This window comes from Cucumis melo, chromosome 10, assembly GCF_025177605.1.
Source record: "Cucumis melo cultivar AY chromosome 10, USDA_Cmelo_AY_1.0, whole genome shotgun sequence".
Classification (NCBI taxonomy): Eukaryota; Viridiplantae; Streptophyta; class Magnoliopsida; order Cucurbitales; family Cucurbitaceae; genus Cucumis; species Cucumis melo.
In genome coordinates, this window is record NC_066866.1 from 18,722,161 (window position 1) to 18,739,791 (window position 17,631).

General features: G+C 36.1%; 1 protein-coding gene across 2 annotated transcripts in view; it reads left to right on the forward strand.

Annotated features, from left to right (window-relative positions):
* The window catches only part of LOC103495086 (ATP-dependent DNA helicase homolog RECG, chloroplastic), a 52,576-nt gene extending 35,998 nt beyond the window's left edge, over positions 1 to 16,578 (forward strand). Inside the window, exons 9-15 of one of the 2 annotated variants that reach the window (XM_008456544.3) lie at positions 5,853 to 5,924; positions 6,073 to 6,225; positions 6,300 to 6,443; positions 7,351 to 7,509; positions 9,269 to 9,352; positions 9,677 to 10,249; positions 16,303 to 16,578. In XM_008456544.3, the coding sequence (XP_008454766.1) occupies positions 5,853 to 5,924; positions 6,073 to 6,225; positions 6,300 to 6,443; positions 7,351 to 7,509; positions 9,269 to 9,352; positions 9,677 to 10,249; positions 16,303 to 16,395 (1,278 nt within the window). In that variant the 3' untranslated portion in view covers positions 16,396 to 16,578. The remainder of the gene's footprint in view (positions 1 to 5,852; positions 5,925 to 6,072; positions 6,226 to 6,299; positions 6,444 to 7,350; positions 7,510 to 9,268; positions 9,353 to 9,676; positions 10,250 to 16,302) is intronic. The other variant, XM_051090628.1, reaches the window with a different exon arrangement.
* The last annotated feature ends 1,053 nt before the right edge of the window (positions 16,579 to 17,631 follow it).

The following is a 17,631-nucleotide window of genomic DNA, read 5'->3' on the forward strand; positions in this document are numbered from 1 at the left end:
TTTACAAATGTTTTAGCCAAATCTACTCCGCTTTAACATATGTGAAAAAAATCATGGGGACGTCAATGAAGAACATGATCATCCTGTTTGTGAAATTAAGATGAATGAAAAACGTGTTTGAACTGTACACCTTTTTGTATAGTTCATATTATATTGTTTCGGAAAAATTATTAATCTTATTTATATTTTGTTGTTGGAAATCAATTTTTTTTTTTTTTTTTTTTTTTTTTTTTTTTTTATGGTTAGTATTTACATTTTAGGATATTTGTGCTTCTAAAATTGAATTGTCCAATACAAAAAAAAAAAAAAAAAAAGGAAAGAAATTAATGTTTAGTTTAAACTCCAATAATTTCAAGTAACTTAAAAGTTTATAATTTCTGTGCGATTAACTTCAAAATGTATTTATTAAAAAAAGATTCAAAATGTGTATTTCTTTATGAAATTAGTTCATAATGTTTAATAGTCTTTTATGGTAATTTGACCTAAGTATAAACATTGTTAGTATAGGACAAACGAAACACAGTTTTGCATATAAACATTTATAAAGCGATGGAACCAAACCTGCAAGTGTTTAGATTTTAAACTCATTTTATAAAAAATATTTTTTAAAAAATGTATTTTTAAAAATACATTTTTTTTAGACAAGCCAAATGCACCCTTAATATGGTTGAGAGTATCCAGTGCAATGCTCTCCAACCCTCCAAAATATGCTCCAATTACTTCTAAAATCTCTTCTCCATAGGTCTAGAGGAAGGTTTTTGATGGACAACCACCCTCAAAAGCCTTTGAAGGGAGATGGCCTGTTGTGTTTAGTCACATCCCACCTTTCAAACAAAAGATGGTACTTCCCATAATCAAACCATTTCTATAGGGTCATAATCAGATCTTGTATGTTGCCTAGTTTAACTTTAACCATTGCTTTGTTCACAAATAAAGGTGACAATGATTTCATTTGAAATAAATCTTCGAAGAACAGAAGGATATCCTTCCAATCATCAAAGATGAATAACCCGGTAATAATCCATAAATAATTAAAATCTTCACTAGTGATATCATCACATTTTCAAAACCATTGTTGTTGTGAGCTCTAAATTTCTTAAAGAGGAACAGAGAATTCGTTGGTGTTGGGTTCTTTTGGCATCAAACTTCGTTTTTTGATATGTTGCGTAGGGGAGAAGTTTGAACTTGAGACTTTCACTTTATTTGCAAAGCTTTAGTCGGAGCGAGTAAAATGCCTCATCTGATTCCCTTGACAACAAGGGGCCATTCGAAGAGATGAGTTCCACACCCCATAATCATAATTCATTAAGAAACTTTTAAACATGTGTAAAGAAAGAAACCCATCCTTGTTTTGCAACATCTAAATACACGGTGCACAAGGGATTGATACCTTTAGGAATTTTGGGGAACATATCTAACTATCCATCCAGAAGGAGCTCTGAATTCTGTCAGTCTTGTAATTCCATCCGCATCTTCGCCATTTATGATGAAGAAACTGTGTTCCTCATCTTGAGTTAAATCTGATAAAGCTTCGATAAACCATCTTAGTTGATTCTTCGAAAATCAACATCTTCAGTATTGAAATGCCCCATTCCAAACCAAATGGAGTAGAAAGATTCAACAATTTTACAGCTCTTCACTTCCATGTTGTTGCCGGGTGGAGGGACGGCCGAAAAGGAGGGAAGAAGAGAGGAGAGTGAAAGAGGAGGGAGAAATGAGAGAGTGGAGAGAAGGGGGAGGGAACTGCCACCTTTGAAGACCTTTAATTAACACTTCTGCGATTTGTTCAATTGTTGAACGATAAGGGATGCATATTATTCCTTGATCAATCTTCTCCTCTGTGAAGTGTTTATCGATTTCAATATATTTCGTCCTATCATGAAGGAATGGACTCTGAGGAATGGAAATTGTTGCCTTGTAGTTAGAATAAAGGAGCATAGGCATTGTCCAAGAGAATTTCAATCCTCCCTACAGTCTTCCTTTTTTTTCCTTTTTAAATCGAAACAAATCTCTTTATTAATAGATAAAAAAGATATAATAGCTTTAAGTACAAGAGGGTTATACAAGAGCTAACAAGATTTATGGATCAGTAGTCACACCTGAACTTCTCAACTAGGTTGACACTCCCTTAGCAACCTTATCATATCCAGAAGAACAAAAACAAAAAGGAGAAAATAAACTCAATACTAAGCCATGAAAATGAATCTTTACTAGATCATGACTAGTAAGAAATTTAGTACAAAGAGAAGTAACATAATAAAGAGACGAGAATCAGGTTTTTTGACCTTATTTACGTAAATTTATGCTGGTATTTTTTGATGATATCCTTGTGTACAGTAAGGATGTGGAGACTCACTTAGCTCATCTTACGGTGGTGTTTCACCTATTAAGGGAGCATGGCCTTTTTGCCAACCGCAAGAAATGCCACTTCGGGAAAGAGCGTATCAAGTACTTGGGACATTGGGTTTCTACTAAAGGGGACGAAGCAGACTAGGACAAAATAAAAACCATGCTGGAATGGCCGATACCGAAGAATGTTTGGGAGCTTAGAGGATTTTTGGGGCTGACGGGATATTATCGCCGTTTTGTAGCAAACTATGGAGCCATTGCCACACCCCTCACACGTTTGACAAAGAAAAATAACTTTCACTGGTTCGAGGAAGCCATCGGGGCATTCGAGACTCTGAAGAAGGCAATGGTTACATTGCCGGTTTTGGCTCTACCGGATTTCCAGTAACCCTTTGAGATAGAGACCGACGTGTCAGGGTTCGGGTTAGGAGCTGTGTTATCACAAAACAGAAGACCGATTGCTTATTTCAGCCAAAAGTTATCAGAAACAGCGCGAGAAAAGTCGCTTTATGAGAGAGAGTTGATGGCCATTGTGTTAGTAGTGGAAAAGTGGTGACATTATTTGTTGGGACATTGTTTTGTGGTGTATACAGATCAGAAGGCTTTGAGGAATATTTTAGAACAGATGGAGTTGATACCGGGGGTCCAGAAATGGCTGATGAAACTAATGGGTTTCGGCTTCAAGATCTTTTACCGAGCGGGGCTGGAAAACAAGGCGGTGGATGCATTATCTCGCATCCCGATTGAGGCTCAGTTTTCCTTTCCATCCATATTAGATGTCGCTGTGGTTGAAAAGGAGGTTCAAGAGGATGCCAAGCTAAGGGACATATTTGAGAAAATATTAGTGGATCCCGTGTGTGCCACGTTATTCAGTACGACAAGGCCAGCTGATTTATAAGGGCAGATTGGTCCTTCCGAAGACGTCCAGTTTAATACCAACCACTTACACACCTTCCATGATTCAGTAATTGGGGGGCACTCGGGGCAACTACTTACCTATAAAAGAATTGCCACTGAATTGTTTTGGGAAGGAATGAAGAACGATATCAAGCTGTATGTGGAACAATGTCATGTGTGCCAACAGAATAAAGTCCAAGCCTTATCACTGGCCGGACTGCTACAGCCCCTACCTATTCCTAATCGAATTTGGGAAGATATATCTATGGATTTTGTGGAAGGCTTACCCCGATCCAAGAAGTTTGATTCGGTGTTAGTAGTGGTGGATCGCTTGAGTATGCGTACTTCATAGCCTTGAGCCATCCGTTCTCGGCCAAAACGGTAGCTGTGGAATTCATTAAGGAAGTAACGAATACCCCCGTTCTATAATGTCCGATCGTGACCAACTGTCTTTGAGCCATTTTTGGAAAGAATTATTCCGCTTACAGGGTACCCAGTTGAAGAGAAGCACGACGTATCATCCCCAAACCGACGGCCAAACGAAAGTAGTTAACAAGTGCCTAGAACTCTACTTGCGGTGTTTATGTAGTATATGGACAGCCCCCACCCCCTATTATCTCATATGGTCAAGTGAGCACAACACCGAATGATTCAGTCGAGTATCAGTTACAAAAGAGGGATGAAACATTAGCAGCTTTGAAGAACCATTTACAACATGCCCAAGAACAAATGAAGAAGTTTGCCGACGTGCACCAGCGGGAAGTGGTGTTTGACATTGGAGACTGGGTATATTTGAAGTTATAGCCCTATAGACAGCAGTCGGTAGCTAAGAGGTGCTGTGACAAGCTATCTCCTAGATATTTCGGACCTTATATGGTGTTAGGGAGGGTCGGCAAGGTAGCCTACTTGTTGGACCTTCCGGATAATGCCAAAATACACCCGGTTTTCCACGTTTCGCAATTAAAAAAGGCAGTGGGTGACAAACACCATATCTAACCGAATATAGCAGCGCTTAATGATCAGATGGAGTTAGTTTTGGAGCACGACCAAATGACCCAACTCCACTGGAATGATGCTGAGAGGGATTGGGAGTATTTAGTTCATTGGAAAGATCAACCGAGTCATGAAGCCACATGGGAATCCTATGCGATGCTTGTAAACCAATTCCTTGATTTCCACCTTGAGGACAAGGTGGCTTTGCTCCATGAGGTATTGCTAGGCCTCCAATCACCCAAGTTTATCAAAGAAAGAGGAAGAAGGGTAAGAAAGGTATTTCAGCACAGACAATGTGGTAGTTAGAACAGCCAATGGTCCCAAGGGTACGTGGCAGCAGTAAAAGGAGACTATATATATGAGAGTTTTTGACTAGGGTTAGGCATGGGAATATTTTGGAATGCTTTGAATGGACAACTTTGTTCATTAGGGAGAGAGCAGCCCTCTGATATTATTTTGTGAGAACCCTGTGTTATGTTCTACCATTCCTATATAAAAATATATAAGTTCCAGATTGCCTCCTCTTATTGCAGTGTGTTGTGCGGTTGGTTTGTTCTTTGTTCTGTGTTATCTGCTGGATTGCGTGTGTGTGTTGGTAGTGTTTGTAACAGGTTACTTGAGGTGTAACAGATACAAAATGCTCAGAGGAACCTGTCAGATGATCAGTGATGCCGGAGTCCAGAGTCCAAGAGTTCTTCACATCAACATAAAGAAAACCGAAAGTTTGAGGCATACCTGACCGGGCAATAGCTCCTAGTGTGGTCAGACTTGGATCCTTTTAGTTCAGAAGTGGTTGAGAAGGTCTAACAGACTTAGTCATATAGGCCAGCCCTGAATTCTGTTTCTCATTGGGAGGCCGTTTCTTACCTCCTGGTAGACGACCGTGTAATTTCCAACACTGTTCCTTGGTGTGTTATTGTTTCTTGCAATGGTTACGAATAGGGTCGGTTTGTCATTGTGCTTCTCACTTCATGAGTAGAGGAGCTCGCACTTTATAAAGAGGCCTAACAAAGGTAAAGTTCTTTGAGAGGTTCTCCTAACCAAACTGTGGTCCAATCATCAGAATAAAAGCTTGTTTCAAATTTGGACTCTCCATTTAGTGTGAGCAATGAGGAAGATGATCATTTGATAAGATTAGATGCAAAGGAAGATCAATTGTTGAAGGACCCTTTAGAAACTGATTTAAATTCTCTCTTCCAGACTGAGGAAGATTTAATTTTTGAGAAACAGCCCTCTGGACTTCCAAAAAGTATGAAACATGAATGGTTGCTGTACCGAATCTGACCTAGAGAAGTCCTCAAAAATTTCTCTCTCGAGTCTAGGGAGTTCGATCTCTGAAAACCTGTCTTACTCATCTGGAGGAGAATAATTCGGATATCCCTACAGATAAAATAAGCATTAATACTGAAAACTAGTTTAGAAAAAGGAGTTTGCATTCAAATTTCTGTGAAAAGGAACCACTAAATCTCTATAATTGAAGAATTACTCTCGGACTCTAACCTATAAATTTTGGCTGTGTTCTATTGTTTGAGGGTAATCTACATTTGAATAAAATTCCCTCTTTGCTCTACACCTAGTAATGTACATCTTATATTTATCTTGGTGCTTTCCAGGGTGACGTAGGATGTGGGAAGACAGTGGTTGCTTTTCTGGCATGCATGGAAGTTATAGGCACTGGATATCAGGTTTATCTTCTGGATATTTGAGATATGTTTTAATAGATTGTTTGACGTCTTGTACAAATACTGGTTACTTTATAATTTAAAAATAGTAATTTCTCATTTTAGGTATATTCTGTGAAAATCTGAGATTCCTCGTTGTAATTATCTGTAGGCAGCATTCATGGTTCCGACTGAGTTACTTGCTATTCAGCATTATGAGCACTTGCTTGGTTTGTTAGAGAACATGGAAGGGGTCGAGAATAAACCTTCAGTTGCTTTACTGACAGGTTCTACCTCATCAAAACAATCACGGATGATTCGCGAGGTCTACATTATCACCTAATTGTTTTGTAACTTTTTTTTCATGTTACACTCCTGAATTTGAAATTTTAATTTCAGGGCCTTCAATCAGGAGAGATTTCTTTAGTTATTGGAACTCAGAGTCTAATATCAGAAAAAGTGGAGTTCTCTGCTTTACGCATTGCAGTTGTGGATGAGCAGCACCGTTTTGGTGTAGTTCAGAGAGGGAAGTTTGGTAGTAAGGTGGTTGCCTCATCTGTAGTAACATAGTGCTTTATTTTTTACAAAAATTTAAACATATCGTTATAACCTTTTCGTCTGATGGCAATAGTAGTGGGCAATTTCCTTTATATCCAAGAATTGTCATTTGACTTCTGTCAAGGAAGTTCTTTTGTATATTCACGACTTTACCTTCAAAACTGGAGACCAAGCAGTTTCATTCCCTGGATATTCAAGGGGTCACTCTTTTGCTTGAAATCTTCCAAGAGAGACACGGTCTCTGTGTTTTGCAGTCTCTTCCATTTTGAGTTCTCACTTTCATTCTCTTTTGTTTATTTACATTATTTTTCTTCCCTTCAATTTCTCTTGTTAAAGATAGTGTCTTCTTGTCCTGTCCAAGAGACTAATTGGATTGCTCCATTTCTGAGACAATAACTTCTGGTTGTGCCAAAGACTTTGTTCTTCATTGGCGGGCCACCTTTACAAAGACAGCTAAAATTCTTTTACTTTATGTCATTTATTTGGAGAAATGACAGATCTTTATTTAATTTAGTACTTTCAACCTGATGTCCCTCTTTTTATTTTACATACTCTCGTTCTATGCTTATCACCTATTGGAAAAGGTGTTTGTAATCTCCATTTAGTTTGTTAGGATTGACAGACTTGATCTCTCGTCCATTTCTTTTGTTTTAATCTTTCATTGTCTACAAAATAACTTTTATAATGGTTAGAAGGAAAAATCTATTAGTGCTACTAGACTTCAATTATGTGGCTAGAACTTTTTTATTTTTCCTACTGCTGTCTGCTGGAAATGATTTTTCCTTATTTTATTTTATATTATTTTTCTAAGAAAGTCTTGATTTTTTCTAAAAAAATTTGTCTTAATCTTACCATCCTAAAACTGATAGTATGTTATCACTATTGACTGTAGTTATTCAACAACTCTATAAGTTCGAAAATTGCCGCAGAGCACTCTGATGGAACCTCAAGTGGAGATTTCTCTATGGCTCCTCATGTTCTTGCCATGTCAGCCACTCCTATTCCAAGGACGCTTGCTCTTGCACTGTATGGAGAAATGTCACTGACTCATGTATGCTCATAACTTTTTTCAAATTGACATCAACTGCTGATGTAATTCACATGAAAAATGATTTTCCACATAACCAAAAGTTAATATACAACTGCTCAAAAATTGTAGTATTACTCTGAGTAATTTAAAACTTGTACTTAATTAAGTGTATAATACGGATAACTAGGTAGATAAAAGTGATCAACTGCTGCATTTTGAATCTGGTTGGAACTGGATTTTATCGCTTCCTTTTCCATTGAACACTGGTGTTTCCTGCCGCTTTTTTAAACGAATGTTTATTCATTATTGAAATTTATATTAGAACCTCAAATTTAAAGAGAAGGGAAAAGCCAAATAAAGCTATTCCAACGGTAACAAAGGGGAGAGGAAGAAAGGAAACCCTCCTCATCTGATTCCATTCGTTGAAGCTTGTGATATTAACTTGGTTAGAGAAGCCATAGATATAAAGAAGCAGGGAGAACAGCCTTATGAAGATCATTTCCTGGAACAAAGGAAACCCTCCTCATCTGATTCCATTCGTTGAAGCTTGTGAAATTAACTTGGTTAGAGAAGCCATAGATATAAAGAAGCAGGAAGAACAGTTATGAAGATCATTTCCTGGAATACTAGAGGGCTCATTGATCCTTCAAAGCAACTGGCTCTTAATAAACTTGTATAGGTGTCTTTGGAGACACTTTCAGTTCTTGAAGGACCCTGTTAATCCATATGCCTTCACATGGGCTAGGGCTCTAAATTCTGCTTTAGCACTACTCCTGGCCACTACATTTTGTTTTTTACTACTCCATGTAACTAAATTTCCTCCAACAAATGAACAATAGCTAGTACGTCTTCTATCAATAGTATTTCTAGCTCAATTAGCATCCGTGTACACTTCAATTTGAAAGTGATCATGTATCTGAAACCATATACCTTTACCTGGAGTTTCTTTTAAGTATCTCAAGATTCTATACACTACTTCAAAGTGAGTAGGTCCAGGTGAGTGCATAAATTGATTCGTCATACTTATAGCTGCATAAATTGATTCGTCATACTTACAGCAAAAGCTATATGTGGAAGTATGAGATAAATACATCATTCTACCTACTAGTCTGGCCTTTGTATCTTTCAGCACTACTATCAACATTACTGTAAACACTTTGTCTTAGAGCATTCATCTAAAATAGTGTAATATTATTCCTCTATATTATTAAACCAAATACAAGGTCTTCTTATATAGAGAAAGAGCAACAACAAACAAGGAAAAAATATAGACTTAAAAATAATAATACAAGAGAAAAGGAAATTCAACACCAACGTTACCACTATGAGTCAAAATTCATGGACGTGCCACTTGGTTTTGAATTGTTTGCCGCCACTATCATGTATAAAGGCAATAAATGAGTGTGGTCATCTATAAAGGTAACAAATGTATTCTAGACGCATTACCAAATGTTAGGGCTATAAACAAAGGAAAGTAAAGTCTTGAAACAAAAGCACTCAGCTCCTGAAAGGAGGAAAAAGAAGAAAGCAGAAAAGATAGGTAACTCTTGAAGGTGAAGCCTATCAGTTAGGGAAAAGAAATCTCTTTTGGATATTGTGAAACTGTTAGCTCAGACTTGAAATTTGGTTTGTGAGATGAAAGGATTGCAACGTGACCAGAAATATTGATCCATTGATTTTGTGGTTTATGTTTATTGTGTTAGCCCTGAGGCACGCCTGTCTCTTTGTATATTAGTTGTTCCTTCAATTATTAACAGAAGTGATCCATTGATATCTACAGATTACTGATTTACCTCCTGGACGGGTACCAGTCAAAACATATTCAATTCTGGGTAACGATGAAGGCTTTGAGAAGGTTTATGAGGTATTTTTTTGTCCCTACATTTGAGACTATTACATTTCTTAAAAATAATTTGTCTCGTATGTTTGAACCTTAAAAATTTTCATGAATTTCCTTTTGTTAGAGTTGAAAACAAGATTGCTAGTTGAAACATACTTGAGTGTAAATTGGTGGGAACATAATTTTTTATCTTATTTATTTAATGAATTGGATACTTCTATTTCATGTGGAAGTATCATCATTTTTTGTCTTTTTGTATATTTATTTTCTTTGGAAGAGTGGGGCTTTTCTTTATTTATTTTGGATACTTATCTTCTTGTTTGATGAAAATGATTTACATGATGATAGATGATGCTGGATGAGTTAGATAAAGGAGGGAAGGTGTATCTCGTATATCCAGTGATTGAGCAATCCGATCAGCTGCCTCAGCTACATGCTGCTTCAGAAGGTCTTCAATCCATTTCTTACAGGTTTCAGGGCTATAACTGTGGGTTGTTGCACGGGAAAATGAAGAAAGATGAAAAAGAGGAAGCGTTACGGAGATTTCGAAACGGAGATATTCAGATACTACTTTCTACTCAAGTGATCGAGGTTGGAGTGGATGTTCCTGATGCGTCAATGATGGTTGTTATGAATGCTGAGAGGTTTGGAATTGCTCAGCTCCATCAATTAAGAGGACGAGTTGGACGTGGAATGAAGAAGTCTAGGTGCATCTTGGTGGCATCGACTACAAGCAGCTTAAGTCGGTTGAAGGTGTTGGAGAATTCATCTGATGGATTTCATTTGGCAGAAGTTGATCTTCTTTTACGTGGGCCTGGTGATTTACTTGGTAGAAAGCAGTCGGGACATCTTCCAGAATTTCCAATTGCAAGATTGGAGGTAGATGGGAATATTTTGGAAGATGCACATCTTGCCGCTTTGGTAAGTTTTCCTTTAGCTCCTATTTTTATTTGCACGAGTGATCAAGCATGTTAGACAAACTCTATTTCTAGCTCAGAATTATGTACCATATGAGAAGAAAAAATTTGGTCAAATTATGAGTGTGGTCCCTGCAATTATCATGATTGTGTTTGTTTAGTAGTCCTCTTGTGTTATAAAAGTTTGTGATAGGATTTTATTTTTTTAGAGTTGTGTCTATTTAGTTCTTATGGTTTTAAAACGTTTTTGACAAGTTCTTAAATTTTAAATTTTGCGTTTAATAAGCTTCGATTGTTTACTTTGTTGATTTAATGTTGATATTTAGGAATAAGGTATCATGGTCAAATCCTTAATCTATTAGGATTAGGATTAGTTTCTTTTATTAATTATGATTAGGATTAGTTTCCTTCGTTTATTAGGATTAGGATTAGGTTTTTTAATTAACTAGAATTAGAATTAGAATTAATTTATTTTATTAATTAAGACTATGAATTGTTTTCTTTTTAAGAGTACTTGTCTTCTCATAGCATTAATAAAATTCTTTCTCATATTTGGTCTGCATCATGTGTACTTAATTTTAAGAGGTTTATAATGGGTCACTGTACTTCTAATCTTGTCTGCACTAAAATTCTTGTTATCATCAATGAAATGCTTATGGCATTGTCAAACCCCAACTCGACCACTACATAATTTTTAAACCATATGATTAGTATACTACATAAGTATTCAATTGGTAAAGTTAACGTTAGAGACCCATTAAGCACACAATCAAAAGTTGAGACTTATTAGAAACATTTTGAACTATATTAAAATAGATCTATTGGATACTGTTGGATTTCTTATTATTTAGCAATTTTATATATAGATATTCTTTGTTAATATTTTCATTTTGTGTTGTTAATTCTCTTTCCTTATTTGTAATGAGTCTCTTCTATATAAGAGGCTTGATGTTGTATATATGAATTATGAGTGGAAGATTAGTGTTTCTATTTAATCCCTCGATGTTGCATTAACATCCTAGTGGCCCTTGAAAACCCTAGCAGTTGCCGTTGTTGGAACTGTCACTACCTAATGAAACGACACTCTTCTTCCAACAATCCTAAGATAACTTCGCTAGGGTTTTGTCATTGTAGCCCTTGGGTACCACCACCGTCCATTGTTAAATTGGGAGTATTGTCTCTGTTGCCGTTGCCGTTGCTGTCGCTTACCTGCTAAGTCACCGCTCCCACAACTGTCCATCCTAGATCCACTTAGTCGTTGTGTGCTACCAGCCAAATCTATCGCATGTGTCGTCGAAGTCTGACCACTGCTCCACAACCATTGTATTTTTATATTGGGACTTAAATAAAATGATTGGGAGTGCTACGATGCTTATAAAATCATTGGGAGTGCTACAATGCTTGATGGTCTTTACTACTTTAATGAAAGGTCTTTTACTAGTAAAAGAACTCATCGTCTCAGTAGTATTAGTTCTCTTTCTGTTAAAGATCAACTTACACTTTGGCATCTTCGTTAGGGCACCCCAGTTTTTCTTATCTCAAGTTTTTATTTCCTGATTTGTTTAAAGGAATTGATTGCTCATTGTTTAACTGATTTTAGCAAAAAACCACCGTTCCACTTATTTACCTAAGCCTTAAAATGATTCTAAACGTTTTTAAATGATTCATAGTGATGTTTGAGGTCCTTCAAAGATTCATGCACATAAGGGAAAGAAATGGTTTATTTCTTTTGTTGACAACCATACTCATCTATCTTGAGTATATTAATGGAAATTTTTCTTGAGGTGATAAATGTTCTTACAACATGATTGAAACCCAATTCAAACAAAAATCTGCATTTTACTTTCTAATAATGGAACTGAGTATTTTAATGAATCTTTGGGGGTGTTCTTTTTCCATCGGTCTACATGTGGAGATACTCTCCAACAAAACGGTATTGCTGAATGGAAAAATAGGCATTTACTCGAGGCAGCACGTGCTATAATGATTTCCATGAATGTCCCAAAATATTTGTGAGGAGATGCTATTCATACAGCCACCTATCTCAAAAATAGGCTGCCCAGGAAGATCTTGAATTTCAAAACTCGTATCGATTATTTTTAAACATTTTGATATACCTCTAAGTTTTTTGGTGTACTACTTATGTTCACATACCTTATCACCTTTGGTCCAAGCTTGATTATAGGGATACTAAATGCATTTTTTGGGTTACTCTTCAATTAAAAAAGGTTACAAATGTTTTAATCCTCAAACAAATTTTTTTTTTCCTGTGTATGGATGTGTCAATTTTAGAAAATCAATCATATTTTACCCAAAATTCTCTTCAAGGGGAGAAACAAAATATAGAAGTTAATTTCTGGGATGTTTGTGTTCCCCTTCTTAGCCTTACTTTCCCATATGGTACTAACCCTTTGATCCCAAGTGTAGACAATTCTCATTCAGGGAGAGAAATATTGCAAAATGATCATATCGATCAAGTTCCTGAGTTTGAGTTTAAGTTTTACGGTAGAAGAAAATTCAATCAAAGGAATCAAGACCAGATGGATACTTCTTCACGGAATCAATTTGAGGCTTTGGGAAATGAAATGGAAGAACTTGGTAACCCTGCAACCATTTCTACTTCTAACCTTGATAATATTTCTGAATCGATGTCGATTGTGTATGATCTTGATGTTCCCACGGCCATTAGAGAAGGCGTTAGGAATGGTACCAAATACCCTATTGCAAACTACATGTCATACCAAAATTTGTCAAAGATGTAAAGCCTTAACAACTAGGATAAATAACTTGTTTTTCCCAAAGAATATTCATGGAGCTCCAGAAGATCTAAATTGGAAAGTACCAGTTATGGAAGAGATAAATGCTCTAAATAATGGCGCTTGGGAAATAGTAGAGTTACCCAAGGTTAAGAAAACCTGAAGGTCGTAAATGGGTATTTACCATCAAATGTAATGCTGATGGTAGTGTTGACAGATATAAGACCAGACTTGTAGCTAAAGTCTTACTCAGGCATATGGAATTGATTATCAAGAAACTTTTGCTCCGGTTGCTAAAATTAACGCTGTTAGAGTTCTTTTGTCCTGTGCAGTTAATTTAGATTGGTTTCTTTTCCAACTAAACATGAAAAATGCCTTCCTTAACGATGAACTTGATGAAGATGGTTTTATGAACTTGCCACCTGGTTTTGAAAAGAAACTTGGGCTATGTAGAATTTGCAAACTAAAAAAACTCCATGTGGCCTTAAACAATCTCTGAGAGCTTGGTTTGAGCGTTTTGGTAAAGTCGTGTCCAGTTGTGGATTCCATCAGAGTTGAACAGATCATACTATGTTTTATAAACACTCTGAGAATACTAAAATCTCAATTTTAATTGTCTATAAAGATTATATTATTCTCACAGATGATGATGAAGCAAGTTTAGCAAAACTCAAGAAAAGCCTTGCAAATGAATTCCAAATCAAGTCGCTTGGGGACATCGAAATCTTTTATTGGAATGGAATTTGCAAGATGAATTGTCGATGAACGAAAATATATTTTGAACTTACTTGAAGAAACATGATTACTTAGTTGCAAAGTAGTAGATACTTCTACTTAACCAAATCTAAAGTTACAAATAGCTAAAGTAGAAGAAATCAAAGATAAAGGAGCGATATCAGAGACTTTTTGGAAGGTTAATTTATTTGTCATATACATGTTCTGACATTGCCTATGATATAAGTATATATGCAATGTAAGTATGGTGAGTTAATTTATTTGTCATATACATGTTCTGACATTGCCTATGCTATAAGTATATATGCAATGTAAGTATGGTGAGTCAATTTATGCATGCACCTAAACCAACTCATTTTGAGGTTGCACATAAGATTTTGAAAGGAACTTCTAGAAAAGGTATTTTATTTAAAAAGCACAATCATTCCCAAATAGAAGTCTATACTGATGTAGATTGGCAGGGAGTTCCATAGATAGAAGGTCTATCTTAGGTTATTGTCCCTTTGGTGGAGGAAACCTTGTCACGTGGAGAAGTAAAAGGTAGAATTTAGTGGCTAGAAGTAGATGGGGAAACAAATATTTCATATAAGTGAAGTTCGGGTGACCTAACCGTCAATGCCACATCATAAAGTCATGTATAGAAGGTGCTTAAATAGGAAGACAGTAAACTAGTCCTAGAGATACTACTGCTGGAGGTATAATCATCAAGGATAAAAAGTCTTGCTATGTCAGACAGCGCCAATCATCCTCCCCGAACTCAGGTCCTGAGAACAAACAGATTCAAATAAGAAAGTAGCTTTACAGTACAACTCGCAGGTGATCTTACTGATTAGATAACAAATTGTAAGAAAGCTTAAGCACATACAAAACATTTTGGAGAGAGAAACCGTCAAAGAGAACTATTTGTCCTTTGCCAGCAATTGGGGCTGAAGAGCCATTGACTGTCAGGATTTTCTCATTACCAACACAAAGGGTCTAAGAGATAAAGTGCTCTGAAAAACCTGAGTCATACTAAATGAGCAATGGTGAAATGAGCAATGGTGCCTAGAGTAGAGTTGGTTTGGCTAGCAATAAGGCCAGTTAACTGGAAGGTGCTAGTAGTCTCCCTAACATCGGTACGTCCTGAGTTCTGTTGCTCGTTGGAGGAACGTTTGTTATCTCTTGGGGATCGATCGTTTGTTACCACTGGTCCTTGGTGTGTCGTCGTTTCTTGCAGTGCTCACAAACGAGGATTTATTCCCCACTATTCTTCTCATCATCATGAGTCAAGAATCGAGTACTTAAGGCAGCAAATTTAGTTATATAATTGGAAGGCACATAAGAAGCGAAATTACCGGGTTCTTGGAATACATCGGCAACTCGGTGTGGAATGCGCCAAAGACTCGCCTGCTTCAACCCCTGATCTGTTATGGATACCATTCGTCCCATTATTATAGATAAAGGGTTAATGGAAAGGGTTGATGGACAGCGCCGCACGAACGTATAGATCTGACAGTTTTTGTGGTGGCTGTCCATAATCGGAGGGCATGGGCAGCGCATGGGGCTGCAGCTGACCGGAAGGGTATGACTGTTGGATAACTAATGACGAGTAAAAGAGATTGGAATGGGCGGTGAGATGAATGGACTGCGGCGCATGGGCCCACGCGCTTGACAGAGGTGGTGTGTGTAGCACTTTTTCACCATTTGGTTGTGCAGACGACAGCGAGGGTTGGCCCACTATGTAGATCGGCAGCTTTTGAATCTAGAGCAATTTTTCCACGGCGGTGGCGACAACTTTTGGTTTGGTCTGGGTTTTTCCTAAATTGTTTTCTAGGGTTTCGTTGTTGCTTTGCTCTGAGACCATATTGAAAGGAATAAACACGAAACCAAGGCTGAAGTGGAAACCCGAGGACCGGGAGAAAAACCACGATATTTTTAGTTTTATTATTTTATGATGATTTACAAAAATACAATAAAGGAGATTAAATAGAATACACAAGGGTAGAAGAAAAAAGGAAAAGAATGATTTACTGTAAAATTTCCATAAATAGTCCATAAACCCCCCAAGGCCAAGCCCACAAATTCTAAATTCTAACAATATGCATCTCATACCTTCCAACTGTAGAGGAAGTGGTTGATGTACTAACCAAAGCTCTTCAAAAGAAACAATTTAACAGAACGAACAACAAGCTGGCAATGGAAGATATTTTAAAACCAGCTTGCGGGGAAGTGTTGGATTTCTTATTATTTAGCAATATTTATGTATAGATATTCTTTGTTAATATTGTCCATTTGTGTTATTCTCTTTAAGAGTCTCTTCTGTATCAGATGTCTTATTTTGGATATATGAACTACGAATAAAAGATTAATATTTCATTTTAATCCCTCTATATGTTAAGATTTGGAGACGTTAAAAACTTTTCAAAGTAGAAAGATTTAGCAGTCTCAACTTTAATAGTTTATTACAAGATTTTTAATACTCACTTAAATTTTGTATGTGTATATATATGTGTTTAACGTGTAATATCTGCTTGGGATTACATTGGTTCAGAAGTAAACTCATATAGCGATTTACTCTCACATGCAGAAAATTTTAAGCATTTCTGATGATTTGGAGCAGTTTCCTGCCCTGAAGATGGAGCTTAGCATGAGGCAGCCACTTTGTCTACTTGGTGATTAGGTTTCTTTCATATTTTAAATTTGAACTCAATATATATTTGCATCTGTACAGATAGTGTATCAGTCAGTTTTTATCCAGCATCAGTAAATATATTTAGGCATTTACTATTGTTGAACTGTGTGATTGATTGTTTTAACGATGTGAATACAATTTTAGGTTTAAATACGATCAACTTTTTCTGTATTTTTGAGATTTGTTTAATTTTAGTCAATATATGTTGAAATAGTATTTTTCATAAGTTTAATCCAGAAGTATAACTAGATTTGGTATTTGTAATAAAAACACAAGGCCAAACTGAACATTCTAATGTTACAAGATTAAAATCGAATAAGATGGAAAAAACCATCATAAGTTAGTCTTGGGGTAAATAGATGGACTTGACCTTGATAAAGAGCCAAGAAGTCTTGTAGTGAATTTATGTTAGTTATATATCTAGGATTTAATGTCTTTTGAGTTTTCTTGACACCTAAAGAAAAGGTTAGGTTAAGGGATGAATTAATAAAGAGTGAAGAGTTATGAAATTTAAGTTGCGAATGCATGAAGTCCACACTCTAAAAAGTTGACAAAGTATAAAATTGATGTTTCTTAGGTGAGATTAAAAAAATTATTTGGATCCAACAAGGAATAGAGTTCATAATTTTCTACTTACATGTTTCTGCTTTCAAACTCCCAAACTCTTTTAGTCAAACATATCATAAATGTTTTAGAGTTAGGTTGGTTGTCTCGTGAAATTCAAGAAAATACGTATAAATTTGTTTAGATACTCGTTAATATTAAACATAAAATACAACAATGGACCAAAATGATATTTAAATTATAATTAAAATAGATAAATGCTTTTACAGGTCTCAAGGGATTGATTGGCTGATGAACACATTTTCTAGAACTTGCGAAATAATATCGGCATATACCAATGTCTTGTAAAACTTCGAGAACGCTTCAAAGTATGGAAATAGAAATGTTTTATTTGGTTTTGTTCTGCTTCACTTCAATTCGGTCGCAGTTACAAAATATAATGTTTGATTCTTTTTTCTTTTTTTCTTATTAAACTTTAGCCACAATCATTGTTTAATTTGGGAAGATCACGGGGTTAGAAGATTCAAACCTTCTATTTCTAAAATTGAACGTCATAATGAGTGAGCTAAGTTCGTTTTAAGTTCAGTTTGGTGTTTTTACTTTAAGTTGGTCAATTAAAAATAACTTAGTAGATAAAATACCATTTATAAATTGGGATAA